At 44.9% G+C, this 14,350-nt stretch overlaps 1 protein-coding gene across 1 annotated transcript in view; it reads left to right on the forward strand.

Moving 5' to 3' along the window:
* Positions 1 to 14,350, forward strand: part of DEPTOR (DEP domain containing MTOR interacting protein) — a 141,966-nt gene that overhangs the window by 94,865 nt on the left and 32,751 nt on the right. Inside the window, exons 5-8 of the mRNA XM_033126381.1 lie at positions 149 to 331; positions 2,313 to 2,447; positions 7,312 to 7,382; positions 9,400 to 9,504. Of these exons, the coding sequence (XP_032982272.1) occupies positions 149 to 331; positions 2,313 to 2,447; positions 7,312 to 7,382; positions 9,400 to 9,504 (494 nt within the window). The remainder of the gene's footprint in view (positions 1 to 148; positions 332 to 2,312; positions 2,448 to 7,311; positions 7,383 to 9,399; positions 9,505 to 14,350) is intronic.

Raw genomic sequence — 14,350 nt, forward strand, 5'->3', positions numbered from 1 at the left:
AGGATGTGGACCATGTGTGGGTGACAAGGTGGCATCTGTAGAACTGACCTCTTTCTTAAGACTTTTGCCCCAGTTCGCTGGGACCTTCGGCTGCCGTGCTCAGTGGCCGGGATGCCAGACATCTTCACCTGTTGTTTCTGCTCCTCAGTGTCCAACAAGCATCCTTTTGTGGACAGCAACCTTCTCTACCAGTTCAGAATGAACTTCCGGCGGAGGCGAAGGCTAATGGAGCTGCTCAATGAAAAGTCCCCCTCCCAGGAAACGCATGACAGTCCCTTCTGCCTAAGAAAGCAGAGCCACGACAATCGGAAATCTACCAGTTTTATGTCAGGTATGGCCGTTCTATTGTTCTCTGGATCACATGTTTTTGTCTTTTGAGAAACAATATAGTAATATCTCCCTTGTGTGAAATTCTGTTTTCCAGCAAATATCTGTTTATTCATTACCAATAAGTATGCCAAGAATTTTAAAAAAGAAAACACCACCAAATTGATCCCAGGCACTCAACTTAGATGTCGTGAAATCTGTTTTGTAAAATTAATGTAGTTGAATTATAGAAGACCTCTCAAAGCTCTCCCTCAGACATTACTTACTGTTCATTTATAAACAATTCCTACATATCATTAATGACTCAGTTTCTAAAATCACAACATTGAAAGGCTACATATTTTAAGGATGAATAAGGACTTCTGAGAGCATATTACAACTAAAAGGGAACTGATTGTCAATCCATGATCAATCAGTGACACAGAACAAGAAGTGTGAAAAGCAGACAGAGGGGATGATAAATAAAGCGCAGCAGCCTGGGACATTACATGTGAGGTCAAACAGTTTTGTATTTACCATCAACCCTGACAGAAATGACGGTGTTCACGTGATAATGTTTGTGACTGAGTTCACCGAGATCACCCCACTCATCCAGAAAAGGTTACCTTGATGTGTCATTGATTCTTTCATTCTGTGTAAGAGGCTGAGGTGCTTCCAGAGGTATCTTGAGCTCCTCGGAAAACTTGGCATTGACTCAAGGAACTGGTTGGCCTGATGTTGGGGAGCTCTGGGCTTCACCTGAAACTCAGGGCAAAATGACAATGGGTGTCTTGGTTACATACAGCACGTGACCATGAGAACACCTGAAACTATCTTGAGAACTTTCTGTGCCCCTGGCCCTGAGCCAAGCTTGGTTGCATGACCGTTCTCATGAAATTCTCATAACTTGAAGAGGAAAGATGTTGCTCTTATTCCCATTTTACAGGTGAAGAAACTGAGGCATGGAGAAATGGAATGGCTTACCAGAGGTGACACAGCCAGAAAGTGGTGGACAGAGCTGGATCTCGCACCACTTCTGTCTTTTGTGCCTCTGTTACTGTACTATCCCCTCCCCAACTTCCCACATCCCAGATTCCTTAGACATAGATGGGATGCAAGAGAGAATAAAGCAAGAGCTGCTCTGGGAAAGGAAGTGCTAGCCAAGGGCAGCAGCCTGAGCCTGTGCTTAGACACAAGCCAGTTGTGTCCTCTTGAGTTTGTCTTCTGCAAATGCGGAGCAACTATTCACGTTCCCGTGAGTCCTAAGGTTTGCCTGTTTCTTAAATGGTCCCAACAGACCTGAATAAGTGACGATGGTGACAGGGAGCTAGAGTAACAACAGTGGTCACCTTAAACGCCAGCATTTATTTTGTGCTTCCCATGTGCCAGGCACTAAGCGGAGTTTTTTCCTTGGCCTCTTTCAATTCCATCATTTACCTGGCTCTCCGCTCCTTGCCAGCTCTGTGGCCGAGAGAAGCAGATCAGGTCATTGAAGCCACTGCTTCACATACACTTTCAAAACCTAAATATGTACTCTGTATTTTAATCTCCTTTTCCATGGCTCTGGGTGATTCATGATTTCCTATTAAATCAGGAGGCACTTCTTAGTACTGTTAATTCATTAAGCGTACAGCCAGCATGCAATTTAGTTCCTTCTAGGGACTGTTCAGCATGGGCTCAGTAGCCTTGAAATACTATTTTAGGCAGCTGAGTACTTTCACATATTATGTAATCCACTCCTTGCACCGGTCCAATGAGACAGCATTAGTCCCAGTTTACCTTTGGGGAAATTGAGGCTCAGAGACCTAAAGGGCATGGCCGCAGGTTGTGTGTGCTATTGGTAAGTGGCAGAACTGCTACTCAGATCTTGGCTTTTCTGACTCCAAGGCCAGAGTGCTTTTTCTGGCACAGGTGATTCTCCTCACGGTGCCTCCTGACTGAAAGGCCGTATGCTCTAGGGAACAGAGACCACCTCGCTCAGTGACTGTGTGTTTTCGCCCGCACAGTCAGCCCCAGCAAGGAGATCAAGATCGTGTCTGCGGTGAGAAGGAGCAGTATGAGCAGCTGCGGCAGCAGTGGCTACTTCAGCAGCAGCCCCACCCTCAGCAGCAGCCCCCCTGTGCTCTGCAACCCCAAGTCCGGTGAGTGGTCATTCCCAGACAAAGAGAGACTGGTGTTTGAGGATTTTTTTTTTTAATTGGGTGATATTGGGGAATAGTGAGTTTTTCCATGAAGTCAAGTCTTTGGTTTTCAATCTAGTTGTGGGGGCGGGGTGCGGCGCAGCTCACTGGCCCATGTGGGACTCGAACCAGTGACCTTGGTGTTATGAGCACCTCACTCTAACCACTGAGCCGACAGGCCACCCACCGGTGGCTCAGCTTCAAGCTCAAGCCGTTGTTTTCAATCTTGTTGTGGAGGGCGCAGTTCACGAGCCCATGTGGGAATCACACTGGCAACCCTGTTGTTAACAGCTGGTGCTCTAACCATCTGAGCCATCCGGCCACCCCCGGTGTGTGGGAATCTTATTACTGCCAGCTCTTGGGGTCCACACCTGTTGAATGGAAGGGCAGGACATATGTTTGGGCAAAGAGAGAATGGGGCCGTAGTGCAGTCTCCATAAAGGCTGCAGCTGACCACAAGGGGAACTCTGGAGTTGGGATGGCTCTTCAGACTTGTCCCAACTTGGGATGAGGTGGCCAGGCCTTTATATCCTCATGTTGACTGGTCATTAAACGTTGGCTGCCCCTGGGAGTAGGGCATGGCCTTAGGCAAGGCAGCCCTGTTCCGAGAGATAGTTCCAAGGACAGTTGAAAGCATTAGCAGTCTGAGGGCTATCTGCCTTGGGCCGTCCCAGCGGCTGGGAGGAGCCCTTCAGTCTCTCCTGAAGGAAGGTTTGAGCAGCACATCCGTGTTCCCTACAGCAAGGGAAATAGTACTTCCTCAGACTGTAACTGATGCAAAGATCTGTCAGGTCCAGCACCCCGAAGGAAGAAGCATGGTCTGTGCACACTCAGCTGTGCCTGGAATAGACTCAGAGGCTTGTGTTTTCAAACTCGACCCATCAACCTCTATGGCCTTTGCATTCCAGGAATAAAAAAAAAAAATCTAGGCATAAAGATTGTTGACGACCTCGTACTTAGAAACAATCCTTCATTGACCCAGTCAGTTCTTCAACCCCACTGGACCCTGGAACCCACTGGTCCTACCCCTTTGTCATTGTCTCCTGCCCGCCTCCTTCCCAGGGTTAGAGGGCATGGCCCATCATTGCCTTGTAATATTGCCTTGAAAATACCCTCAGCTCCATTTCTTTTTTTTTTAATGCACTATCTACCCTCAGTTTAGTGTGTCACCTTCAGGGAAGAGACTGTTCCTTTTGTTCATGCTGTTTTTCACCTCATCACCAGAAGTTGAGGATATGAAGATGAGAGGTCGTGACGACCCCTTCCCTCAGTGAACACATCGTCTCTTCAGAGAGAAAAAAAAATCAGGCGTTAAGAGAGAATGAGGACAAATAGGTATTGTTCAAAAGACTTTAAGAGAAAACTCTGTCATCTAATGCTGTTATCTAGTCAAGTGGGCATTTTTTTTTAATCTAATTTTTTTTGCTGCTTTCTGGGAGGATTAGCTCTAAGAATAAAGTTGTAACTCGCTAGTGAATGAAGAGACTCGCATCCACACTGACTGGCTAGAAAATCATTGAGTACTCATATACTTCCGGGTTTTCCAATCAATGAAGCATTTCTGATAAGTCAGAATGAGAAAGAAGAACTATATTAGAAATAGGGTGTTTGAAGCCCTGATAGAAATCTGACAGGTATCCCTCAAAGTTAAAGCAAAAGAGTCCCTTTCAAGAAAGGGTCAGTTGTGCCAAAGCCACTTTACATGTTCTTTATACAATAGTAGAAAATGAACAAAGTGGTAATTACTGAAATTAACTGTACATCTACCTTCCCGAAATAGGTTTGTATTGCTTCCTCTTTCTCCTTACCCCTTGGCTCAAAGGGGAAAGTTTTCTGTTAGGCAGGCAGGGAAAAAAAAAAAAAAAGGTCAGTCTGCCTTTTTTGAGTCTCTAAGGACTTAAGGACCAGAGCTATCAGGACTTCACTGTGGTTCATTTAAGTCTTACCTTTTACCCATATTCCGACAAGCTCCTCCATCACTCTTAAAAAAGGGATTCCAAGATGCAGTAAGCTCCTCTGTGGTTTTCTTTTTCTCAAGCAGATAAGCAAGCCTTCACAGTAAGGCATTTAAAATTAATCACTATACTATATACACCAGGATATATATATTTTTTGTACTGCATATAAATGCCATAGGCCAAACAAAAAAAGTGCTATAGATGTTACCATAATTGGTATCGTTGTAATGAGGAAATAAATTTCCAAGGATACAAAAAGAGGCAGCTAAAAGATAACTCCTAGGCTTCAAGGTTTCTACATATTTCAACATAAGAAAGAGACAAAGTGTATTAAAATAAATGGTCGGTATTGCTGCCAAATATGTACAGTGTGATTCAAAACCACAATGAGCTATCATTACCTCACACCTACTAGAATGGTTATTATAAAAAAGATAAGAAATAACAATTGTTAGTGAGGATGTGAAGAAAAGGGAACCGTTTGCACTGTTGGTGGGATTTTAAATTGGTACAGCCACTGTGGGGGAAAAAATCTAGAGGTGCCTCAAAAAATTTAAAGTAGAACCACCATATGATGCAGCAGTTCCACTTCTGGGTATTTATCTGAAGGAATCAAAAACACTAAATTGGAAAAGTTATCTGCACCCCCATATTCACTGCAGCATTATTTACAGTAGCCAAGACATGGAAGCAACCTATGTGCTGATCAGTGGATGAATGGATGGGGACAATGTGGTGTATAATGGAACATTACTCAGCCATAAAGAGAAGGGACTCCTGCCATTTGTGAAAACATGGACGGACCTTTGAGGGCATTATGCTAAGTGAAATAAGTCAGACCGAGACAGACCAAAGCTATATGATATTACTTACATGTGGAATCTAAACAAACAAACAAACAAACTCATATACACAGAAAACAGATTGGTGGTTGCCACAAGCTCGGAATGGAGGGTGGGGAAAATGGGGGAAGGTGTCCAAAAGGCACAAACTTCCAGTTATAAAATAAGTTAAGTCGTGGGGATGTAATGCACAGCATGGTGACTATAGTTAATAACGCTATTATATATTGGAAAGTTGCTGACAGAGTAAATCTGGAAAGTTCTCATTGTGAGAAAAAAAATTTGTAACTGTGTGTGGTGATGGATGTTAACTAGACTTATTGTGGTGATCATTTTGCAATATATAAATACATCGAATTGTTATATGTCCATTCTATCTCAATTTAAAAAAAAAGGGAAAGAGTATTAAAGTAAATGGTTAGTATGATTGCCAAATATTACAGTACAGTGTGATTCCTATATCCACATTCAGAAACCCCAGAAGGGATTACGGGGGGTGAGAATGGAGTTGCCTGACAGGGAATTAAAAGTCTCAGTTGTCAACTGTGGACCCTTCTCTTCCCTCCTGTCAATCTGCTGAGAGCTATTCTTGATATTTGAGCTACTCCCTCTTGTTTGGGAATATAAATTCATTTTCTCATTGATGAGCTTTCTGAAAGAAAAAAATAATAACCCCTGTCATCTCAACAAGAAGCACATCATTGCCTTTAATGAAAAGGTACTTGTTAGGTAAGAAGGCCGCTCGTGTAACCACCAGACAGGGCTGAGCTGCCTGGTGGATCAGCCAGGCCTCACCCCACGCTCCCTTTCCTTTTCCCACTGCACGCTTGTTCCACGACTGGCATGTGACCTCCAGATGCCACCAACAAAGGGAATTGGAGGCTGGCACTTCGCCAGGTTAGGCCCCTGGCCCCTCCAGTTACTTTATGACGCTCAAGTTCATGATGTCTGTAGAACTTGGGTAGGATGCTCCCTGTCCCCCAACCCCACGGGCCGCCCTCGGTGCCTGTGGCAATCCCTTTCCAGTTTTTAGTGAGCACAGGATGATTGGGGAAGTTCGTTATTGGCGGGTTTGTAGGCAGTCGGCAGGTCAGAAATTGGCCGCTGTCTTTGTCACCTTGATGGGCAATAGTAGAGAGCTGATGAGAACAGGTGTGCTAGGAGGACCACACACCACTACCTTCGGAGCTCCTGAGCCCTTTCGTCTGCTACAGAGACAGCATCACCTGAGAAGAATCATGTAGCGTAGTGGCTGGGAGTGTGGACGCTGGCACCAAGTGCCTGCGTTTGAATCTTCATTTTGTTACCCATTAGCTCTGAGACCTTGAACACAGGCTATTGGACTTTTCTGAGCTTCTGTTCTCTCACTAACAAAATAGGGACAGTGATGAACCTAATTCATTCGTTAGTTCTCGTGATGTCTAAATGAAATAACATGTATACAGCACGTAGGATAGTGTCTAGCATGTGTTGAGTTTGCAGAAAAATTCACTAGCATTATGACTCAGGGCAAAAGGCAGTGTGTACATACAATCCAGGGTCTTAAGGGAATGAATGAAGCTTTGGCGTGTGGGATGTGTACAGTATGTCGGGGAAAAGGGTTGAATGGCGTCAACTTTCGAAACATGGCTATCAGACCACTAGAGTCAGGTTTTCTCTTAACTTTGACATGTTGAATTCATTATCAGAATTTAAAAGAAAGAAATACAAAAACTAGAAAAGTGTGGCCTTTTTCTTTATAGAAAACATTTGAACCCACTCCTTGCCCCCCACCCCTGGCCCTGTTGCTTTCCTACATCCCGCTCCATTTCTTCTTCTTTCCATAGCTCTGTAAGTTAGGTTTAGGCCGATTTATGTTGGATGATATTGTCTGTCTCTATTCGGCTAGAGTATAACCTGTGAGGCAGGGGTCTTTTCCACTTTTGTTCACTGATGGTCACATATGAGGCAGTCAATAAATGCCGGCTGAAGGAATGGATGAAGGGCTCCGAAAGGTTTGCACCTGACGTTGTGTCTATCTTACAGTGTTAAAGAGACCTGTCACTTCTGAGGAACTCCTGACTCCCGGGGCTCCTTATGCAAGGAAGACGTTCACGGTAGGCTCATCCTTTGGCATTTCTCCTGTGCTGCTTGTTTTTCTGGCCCATGTCAATATTTCAATGTGTCAATGTTTAGGTTAGGCATGGAAGTGGAAAACCTCTTAATTTTCCTTCTGTTTTTGTCATAATTACCATAGTGGACTCTCTTGACCCCTAGGCACTAAAATGCATGAGGACTTGACGTGATACAGCGTTTTAAACTCCTTTTGTCCGTGCAAAAGATTCCCATTATGTCCTTATTCAATACAATGACAGACTTTAGGGCAAATGGTAGTGTAAATACTGCAAATAATTCCTTCTGTGTTACAAACTGTGGGACAAGTTGTTCTACCCCAAGAAGTGGTGCTTTTGACCACGTCAGCATGCCCTGAGTTATAGGAGCCCCTGGTGTGAGAGCACTGCATTCCTTCGAGCATCTCCTGACCACCTGCCTCTTCTTAGACGTGCTTCCGCCTTCCTCCCGCTCCTACCGGTCCCATGGGTCTTCTTCACACAGCACCTAAGTGCTTTGCTTGGCAGTCTCTCACCCGCTCTCTTCCCCTGCCCTCTTCCTTCAGGCTCTTGACATCTACCTCCTCTTTATTTTTTTAACATTTTGTTTTTATTAGTTTCAGGTGCACAAAACAATGTACTAGTTAAACATTTATCATTTACATCCCCCACACAGTGATAACGCCCCTCCCCCATCCGCTACCCCTCTGACATCGCACACAGCCAGTACATTTCCACTGTCTCTATTCCTAATGCTGTACTCTGCTTCTTGTAACTATATATATGCATATATATATATATATATAATTGTAGTTGACAGTCATTATTGTTCAGCTTCAGCTTCAGCTTCAGCTTCAGGTGCACAGTGCAGTGATCCTCTTTAAAACACTTCTCTTTCCTTCAGTCTTCTCACTTTGGTTTTATTACCTCGGGCGGGGCCTGGGGGGAGGGAGGAAGAAAACTTCCCACACTCATCCATGCGGCAACCATTTAGTAGTCAAGGACTACTTCACACTTCAAGCACTGAGGAGTTAAAATAGGCTGGTCCCAGTCACAACGAGTCAATAAGAAAACACACTTCTAATATGTCTGCATCAGGGGGAAAGGGTAAACTGCATGTGGAGGTGAAATGAAGTGTAACGAACCCTAAAGCTAAATGCATTTACTAAAATTTAGCTAAATGCTAAAACATTTTGAGACTGTCCACCAAAATTTCATTGGTTTCCCTGCTTTTCCTCCATCTCTAGCATGCAAGAGACAGTTGATTGCCTCTCTAAAGTATTTCTTTTTGGTTTTAAATTCAAATGCCAGCATTGCTAGGAACGGACTGTGAATGTGTCTCATCCGTGTCTCAGTTGGGGTGTGTTAAAGACGTGTCTGACTGAGCTACCCAGGGACCATAACTGCCATTTCTAATAATGGTTCTACGGGAAAAGGCACCCACCGGTTTCAAACAACGTTTGGACCAGCATCTACTTGGAAATTGTGACCTTCGTGCACTTTTCCACTTTCCTTTCTTGGTAGAGAAAATTGTGTTTCAAGAAAGCTAAAACTTCACATTTCTCACCAGTAGCAATTCAAGTTGTTATGTACTTTGGACGATAGTGAGTAGCAGGATCATCAAGAAAATATCATTTAGATTTAGGGGGAAAGAGCAAATAGAAATTGGATCTGGAGAGAAGACTCAACCATATGTTTAAGGTCTTCCAAACTTTTTGTGTGAGTCTAATATTAATTGCATAGCAACCTAAGAAAGAGGCAGTCTGCCAGTGATTTATTGAGCAATGCCCTCACAGAAGCTTCTTTCTGTCGAACAGGTGTCTCATGACCACAGTTTCCACAGGAATAGGTCTGCATTTATGATAGAAGCAAAGTGTTCCGTTCCCCTGACAGGGTAGAGATGAAACGGAGAAGAACTATGTCATGGCCACACTTAATCCTGGGCTGGCTTTCTCTCTCTCGGAAGGACAGGAGAATTGCCAGGGACTGTCTGCTACTCACTAATCGTGGTTTTCCTCTCTAGATTGTTGGTGACGCTGTTGGCTGGGGCTTTGTGGTACGAGGAAGTAAGCCATGCCATATCCAGGCCGTGGACCCCAGTGGCCCTGCCGCGGCTGCAGGAATGAAGGTACCTCCAATAGAGAAGTGTCTAAATGCCTCGAGCTGTGTTGTTGGTGCCACCTGTTCTTTCTCTCCCTAAGTGTTTGGTCCCATTTTTGTCATTTCCTTGTCCCTTTCTGAATGGGGTTGAAATGGAGCCACGAGCGTAGGGTGTAGCAGGTGAGAGGTAGGGTGTAGCAGAGGGGGTTCCAATCCCTCTGACCGTGCCTTCTCAGTCTCCAATCACCCTTGGTTTTTCACATTTCTTCCTTTACCCAATACTGAGTTTGAAAAAAACAACAGCAAAGAAACGTACTTCCTTTTTGCTTACATCTTACGTAATAGCGCTACTGCTTCTGTTCTATACACAGTATATTCCTGTAGGGTTTATGAAGCCATCTAGCCAAGAAAATGTGGACAGTACAGACAAGTAGGATATAAATTATAATTGCCTGTAATTGTTCCTAACTCAGTGATAACCACTATTAACACTTTTAAGCAGCTTTATTGAAGTATAATTGACACACAATAAATGTAGCATTGTTAACATTTTGATTTATATTCTTCCAGATTTCTTGTATGTATGGAGACATATATAGATACATCCACATACCCATGTATAAATACATATATACACACATTGGTTTTATTTATACCAAAATGTGATATAAGAGAACGTTGAGAGCATTGGATTTCTACTGCAAAACACCTTTATGTAGCACAGTTTTGTTCTGTCATCTGTAAAACATTCCACAGAGGACATTTATCTCCGATGATCTGGGAGGATGCAGAAGGCTTGAAGGCTACAGATTATTTCTCTCATTCATTTCTTCACTACTTCCATCCTCTCCCATCAATCCTTTTCCTAGAACAGTAAAGCAGCAGAGCAACAGGCAGGATTTGGCTCTCCATCGCTCTGATATCCAGCACTTACCCTCTGGTATTGCTTTCCCTGCTGGAAAGATGGGCAGCAGAGACTGGCTCAAGGGAACACAGAGCACAGGTTACTGCCCGCCTGGGTGATCAGTGCTGGTAGGATTGAGGGTTGACTCGGCCCCCCGATTTGAACTCCTTGTTCGTGCGGAGAAGGTCCGGTGCTCTGGGCAAGTTACGGAAGCCTCGTTGGCTAAGGTGGTCTGTGCTCGAGGCCCTTCCTACCTCCTGGGTTCTTCAGTGGTCACAGCACCAGAGAAACGCAAAGCAGGAAAGTTGGCCAGGAGCATAAAGGGTGAACATTTGTATCTTTACCGAAGCTGAATTTTTCATTTTCTAACGGAGCTCTTGGCTATGGGAAGAACTTTATATTTTATTTCCACAGTGAATGACCGAGTAGAAATTATTTTTGGCAGAATGTTTCAGTCATGAGCATGCACTCACTTGCGTGGGGATTTGACTTAAACTACGTTTCCTTTGAGGAAAGCAATGGATTTACAATGCAGCTAAAGACATTGTTTTGCTTGGCTAAGTGCATTTAATTGACTTTAGTCCATTTTTTTATTGTTTAACATGTAACTAACGGTTCTAGGCATTGGCAATTGATTAATCAATTCTTTCTTAGTGTATATACCCCGATAGATGGGTAACCTGATACATATTTTTTTCAATTGCATAAGCTAATACTACATATGGTTTTATTCTTGGTTTCTCAGGGAGTGTACAATGGTTTTCATATGTTGTAGAGCAGTATAGAATTTATTAGAGCAACATTTCCAAAGTTGTGTTATACAGCTCTCTGGTCCACCAAAATATTCTGTCTTGAGGTTCTGTGATCCAAATAGTTTTAAACTGCTGTCCACTTTATTCTTCTCTTGGAAATTCACAAAACACATTCGCATGTTATAAATTCTTTTACATACAGCAGGGAAAAAAAACACATTTAAATTGTCTACCACAACATTTTATTTTTTATTTATTTTATTTTTTTTAAAGATTTTATTGGGGAAGGGGAACAGGACTTTATTGGGGAACAGTGTGTACTTCCAGGCCTTTTTTCCAAGTCAAGTTGTTGTCCTTCCAATCTTAGTTGTGGAGGGCACAGCTCAGCTCCAGGTCCAGTTGCCATTTCTAGTTGCAGGGGGCGCAACCCACCATCCCTTCCGGGAGTTGAACCGGCAACCTTGTGGTTGAGAGGACGCACTCCAACCAACTGAGCCATCTGGGAGCTCAGCGGCAGCTCAGCTCAAGGTGCCGTGTTCAATCTTAGTTGCAGGGGGTGCGGCCCACCATCCCTTGCGGGACTCGAGGAATTGAACTGGCAACCTTGTGGTTGAGAGCCCACTGGCCCATGTGGGAATCGAACCGGCAGCCTTTGGAGTTAGGAGCATGGAGCTCTAACTGCCTGAGCCACCGAGCCGGCCCAACACTTTATTTTTTAATAGAAACACCCCAGTGGAATCTTCAGATTGTTATGATATGGCACTAAAACTGTTCTAAGGAGCTGGTTTTGGTCAAACTCTGTATTGGAATGAATAGATAGATAGATAGGTTTTGAATTGTACTGTTGGTGAAATGAAAATGATGGAATACCATGCTTTTCCATATAATCTACCTGCGTATATTCATTTAAATTACTTACTACATAATTTCCTGGTAGAAAACAGTGACTAAATTCTCCCTTTATCATGTATATTGGTTGTAGAATAACTTCACTGACATAAAAAAACATTTGCATAATCCAATCCTACAGTCTTGTTTCTACCCACGGGGCACATCCCCACTACCCTCCTGTAAGAAAAATGCAGGGTGGCATGTCTGGCTGTGCAGGGCCGAGGGGGTGGGTGATAACACTACCGGGCCGGGCCCTGGGCTGAAGGATCCGTTGATTCAACCAGTGATTGACCTGCTTGGTCTGGGTGGTAGCAAATATCCAAAATTCTGGCCAGAAGCTTCCTTTTAGCACTGCTGACTGGCAAGAGCTGGCCTCGATCAGTGTAAAATGCCCCCGCCCTGCTGTCTTCAGTGTCACTCTCCACACTGGATGCCAGGCTCGTCCCTCCGGGCATGGCCCTGGTTTTCTCCTGCTTTCCAGTGTGGACTAAGCTTTGCAGGTGGGTCTTTGGGACCTTCCATCCAGCGGGATTTTTATACTTTTACTGCGGCCGCTTAATTTACTGCTTACTACTTGCCAAAAATAGACATGATTTTATAGCGGAAGTAGCATCCTGTGATACTATTTCTCTCATCTTTCATTTCAGCTTTTATTGGCGATATGGGACATTTGGAAGGCAAGGGCCACGAGGATGTATGGACAATACGCAAGGCCCCAGCCTGAAGAAACTGAGTGCCGGTTTCGTGGGAGGGGGCGGGGAGGGCGGGGCGTGTAGGGCGGGGTGGGGGACTGGCGTTTATTTGCGTTTTTTCTTTCTTTCGGGAGGGTCTTCTTTCTCTTTCTCTCTCTCTTTCTCTTCTTCCTTCTCCTTCCTTCTTCCTCCTCATTCCTGTTCTTTTCTTTCTTTCTTTCTTCTTTCCTTCCTTCCTTCCTTCCTTCCTTCCTTCCTTCCTTCCTTCTTCCTTCCTTCCTTCCTTCCTTCCTCTCTCTCTCTCTCTCTCTCTCTCTCTCTCTCTCTCTCTCTCTCTCTCTTTCTCCCCCTCCCCCTCCCCCTCTCCCTCTCCCTCTCCCTCTCCTCTTGTATGAATGAATTTATTAGATTTTTGGTGAGAGCAAAGAGGGGAAAGAATCAGGAAGACAAGAGGGAAAAGAGTGTGTCATCAGAGCAAAGAAGGGAAGCCAGAGGGACCCAGGCAAAATGTACGTGTGTCATAAACGTGGCGAGCTTGATACAGTAAAGGTCACTGAGCTGGCAGCTGCCTAAAGGCTTGAGGGTTTAGCAGAAGCACAGCCTCAGTGGAGAGTGCCAATGGCTGGACAGAGTTAAAGTAAATAGATACCCCCAGGAGTGCAGAGGTCCTCCCGTGCCAGATCCTGCTAAAGCCACTGCTGTTCCATGGCTCACACTTCCTGTTTCCTTCAGCCCAACTGGGCACTTCTCGGAGCACAGCCCCATTTGACAGAACTCCGCAAAGACAGGGGTGTGTGCAGCTGTGCAGACCCGTGCTTCTCTAGTGTGATGTGCACACCAGACACCCGGGCATCTTATCAAAATGCAGATTCTGATTCAATGCGTCGAGGTGGGAAATGGTAGGACATGTGTTTTACAGTCTGGTTGCCTTCCCCATGCGAGGCTGAGGGTCCTCACCCTGGATGTCCAGGAGGGTCTTGGTGCCAGCCTTGTGGTGCAGCTCATCGATGTTTTGGGTGATGATCCTACGGCCCTGCTAGTGCAGCTGGGCCTCACACTTGTGCTCTGGGTTCGGCTCTGGGTTCGGCTCTGGGTTCGGCTCTGCGCTCTGCATGATTTCCCACCAGTAGTGATGGAACTCCCTCACCTGGGATGGGTTGTAGCCAAAGGCCTCAGCAGTGGCCACGTCCTGAGATTGCCACTTTCTCCAATAACCGGTGGTGCCTCTGAAAGTTGGAAGCCCACTTTCAGCACTAATGCCAGCCCCTGAAGTGACAACTATGTGCTTTGCTTTTGCAAAAAACTTCCAACATTTGGCCATATTTGAACTTGGATGAACCACTGGTAGGCAAATCTTGGTCCTTGTGGCAGCTGGAGACTTCAGTCCACAGTACAGCTGGGAAAGTCATCTGGAGAGGTCCCACCAGGTTTTCTATGTAGTACTGATTCTTGGGGTGGGAGCTCTTCTGCATGAGGATCTAAAGGATGGGTCATCTGCGGGATAGCTGCAGGAGGCGGGTATGGCGGTGGTGGCGGCCCCATTTTCTTTCTGTTAACACTTCTAGAACTTTCCAGACCTAAAGGAGACCTCTTTGACTGGTTTAAATAGAACCCTTAGTCCATGATGGGGGGAAA

Source organism: Rhinolophus ferrumequinum, chromosome 14, assembly GCF_004115265.2.
Source record: "Rhinolophus ferrumequinum isolate MPI-CBG mRhiFer1 chromosome 14, mRhiFer1_v1.p, whole genome shotgun sequence".
Lineage (NCBI taxonomy): Eukaryota > Metazoa > Chordata > Mammalia > Chiroptera > Rhinolophidae > Rhinolophus > Rhinolophus ferrumequinum.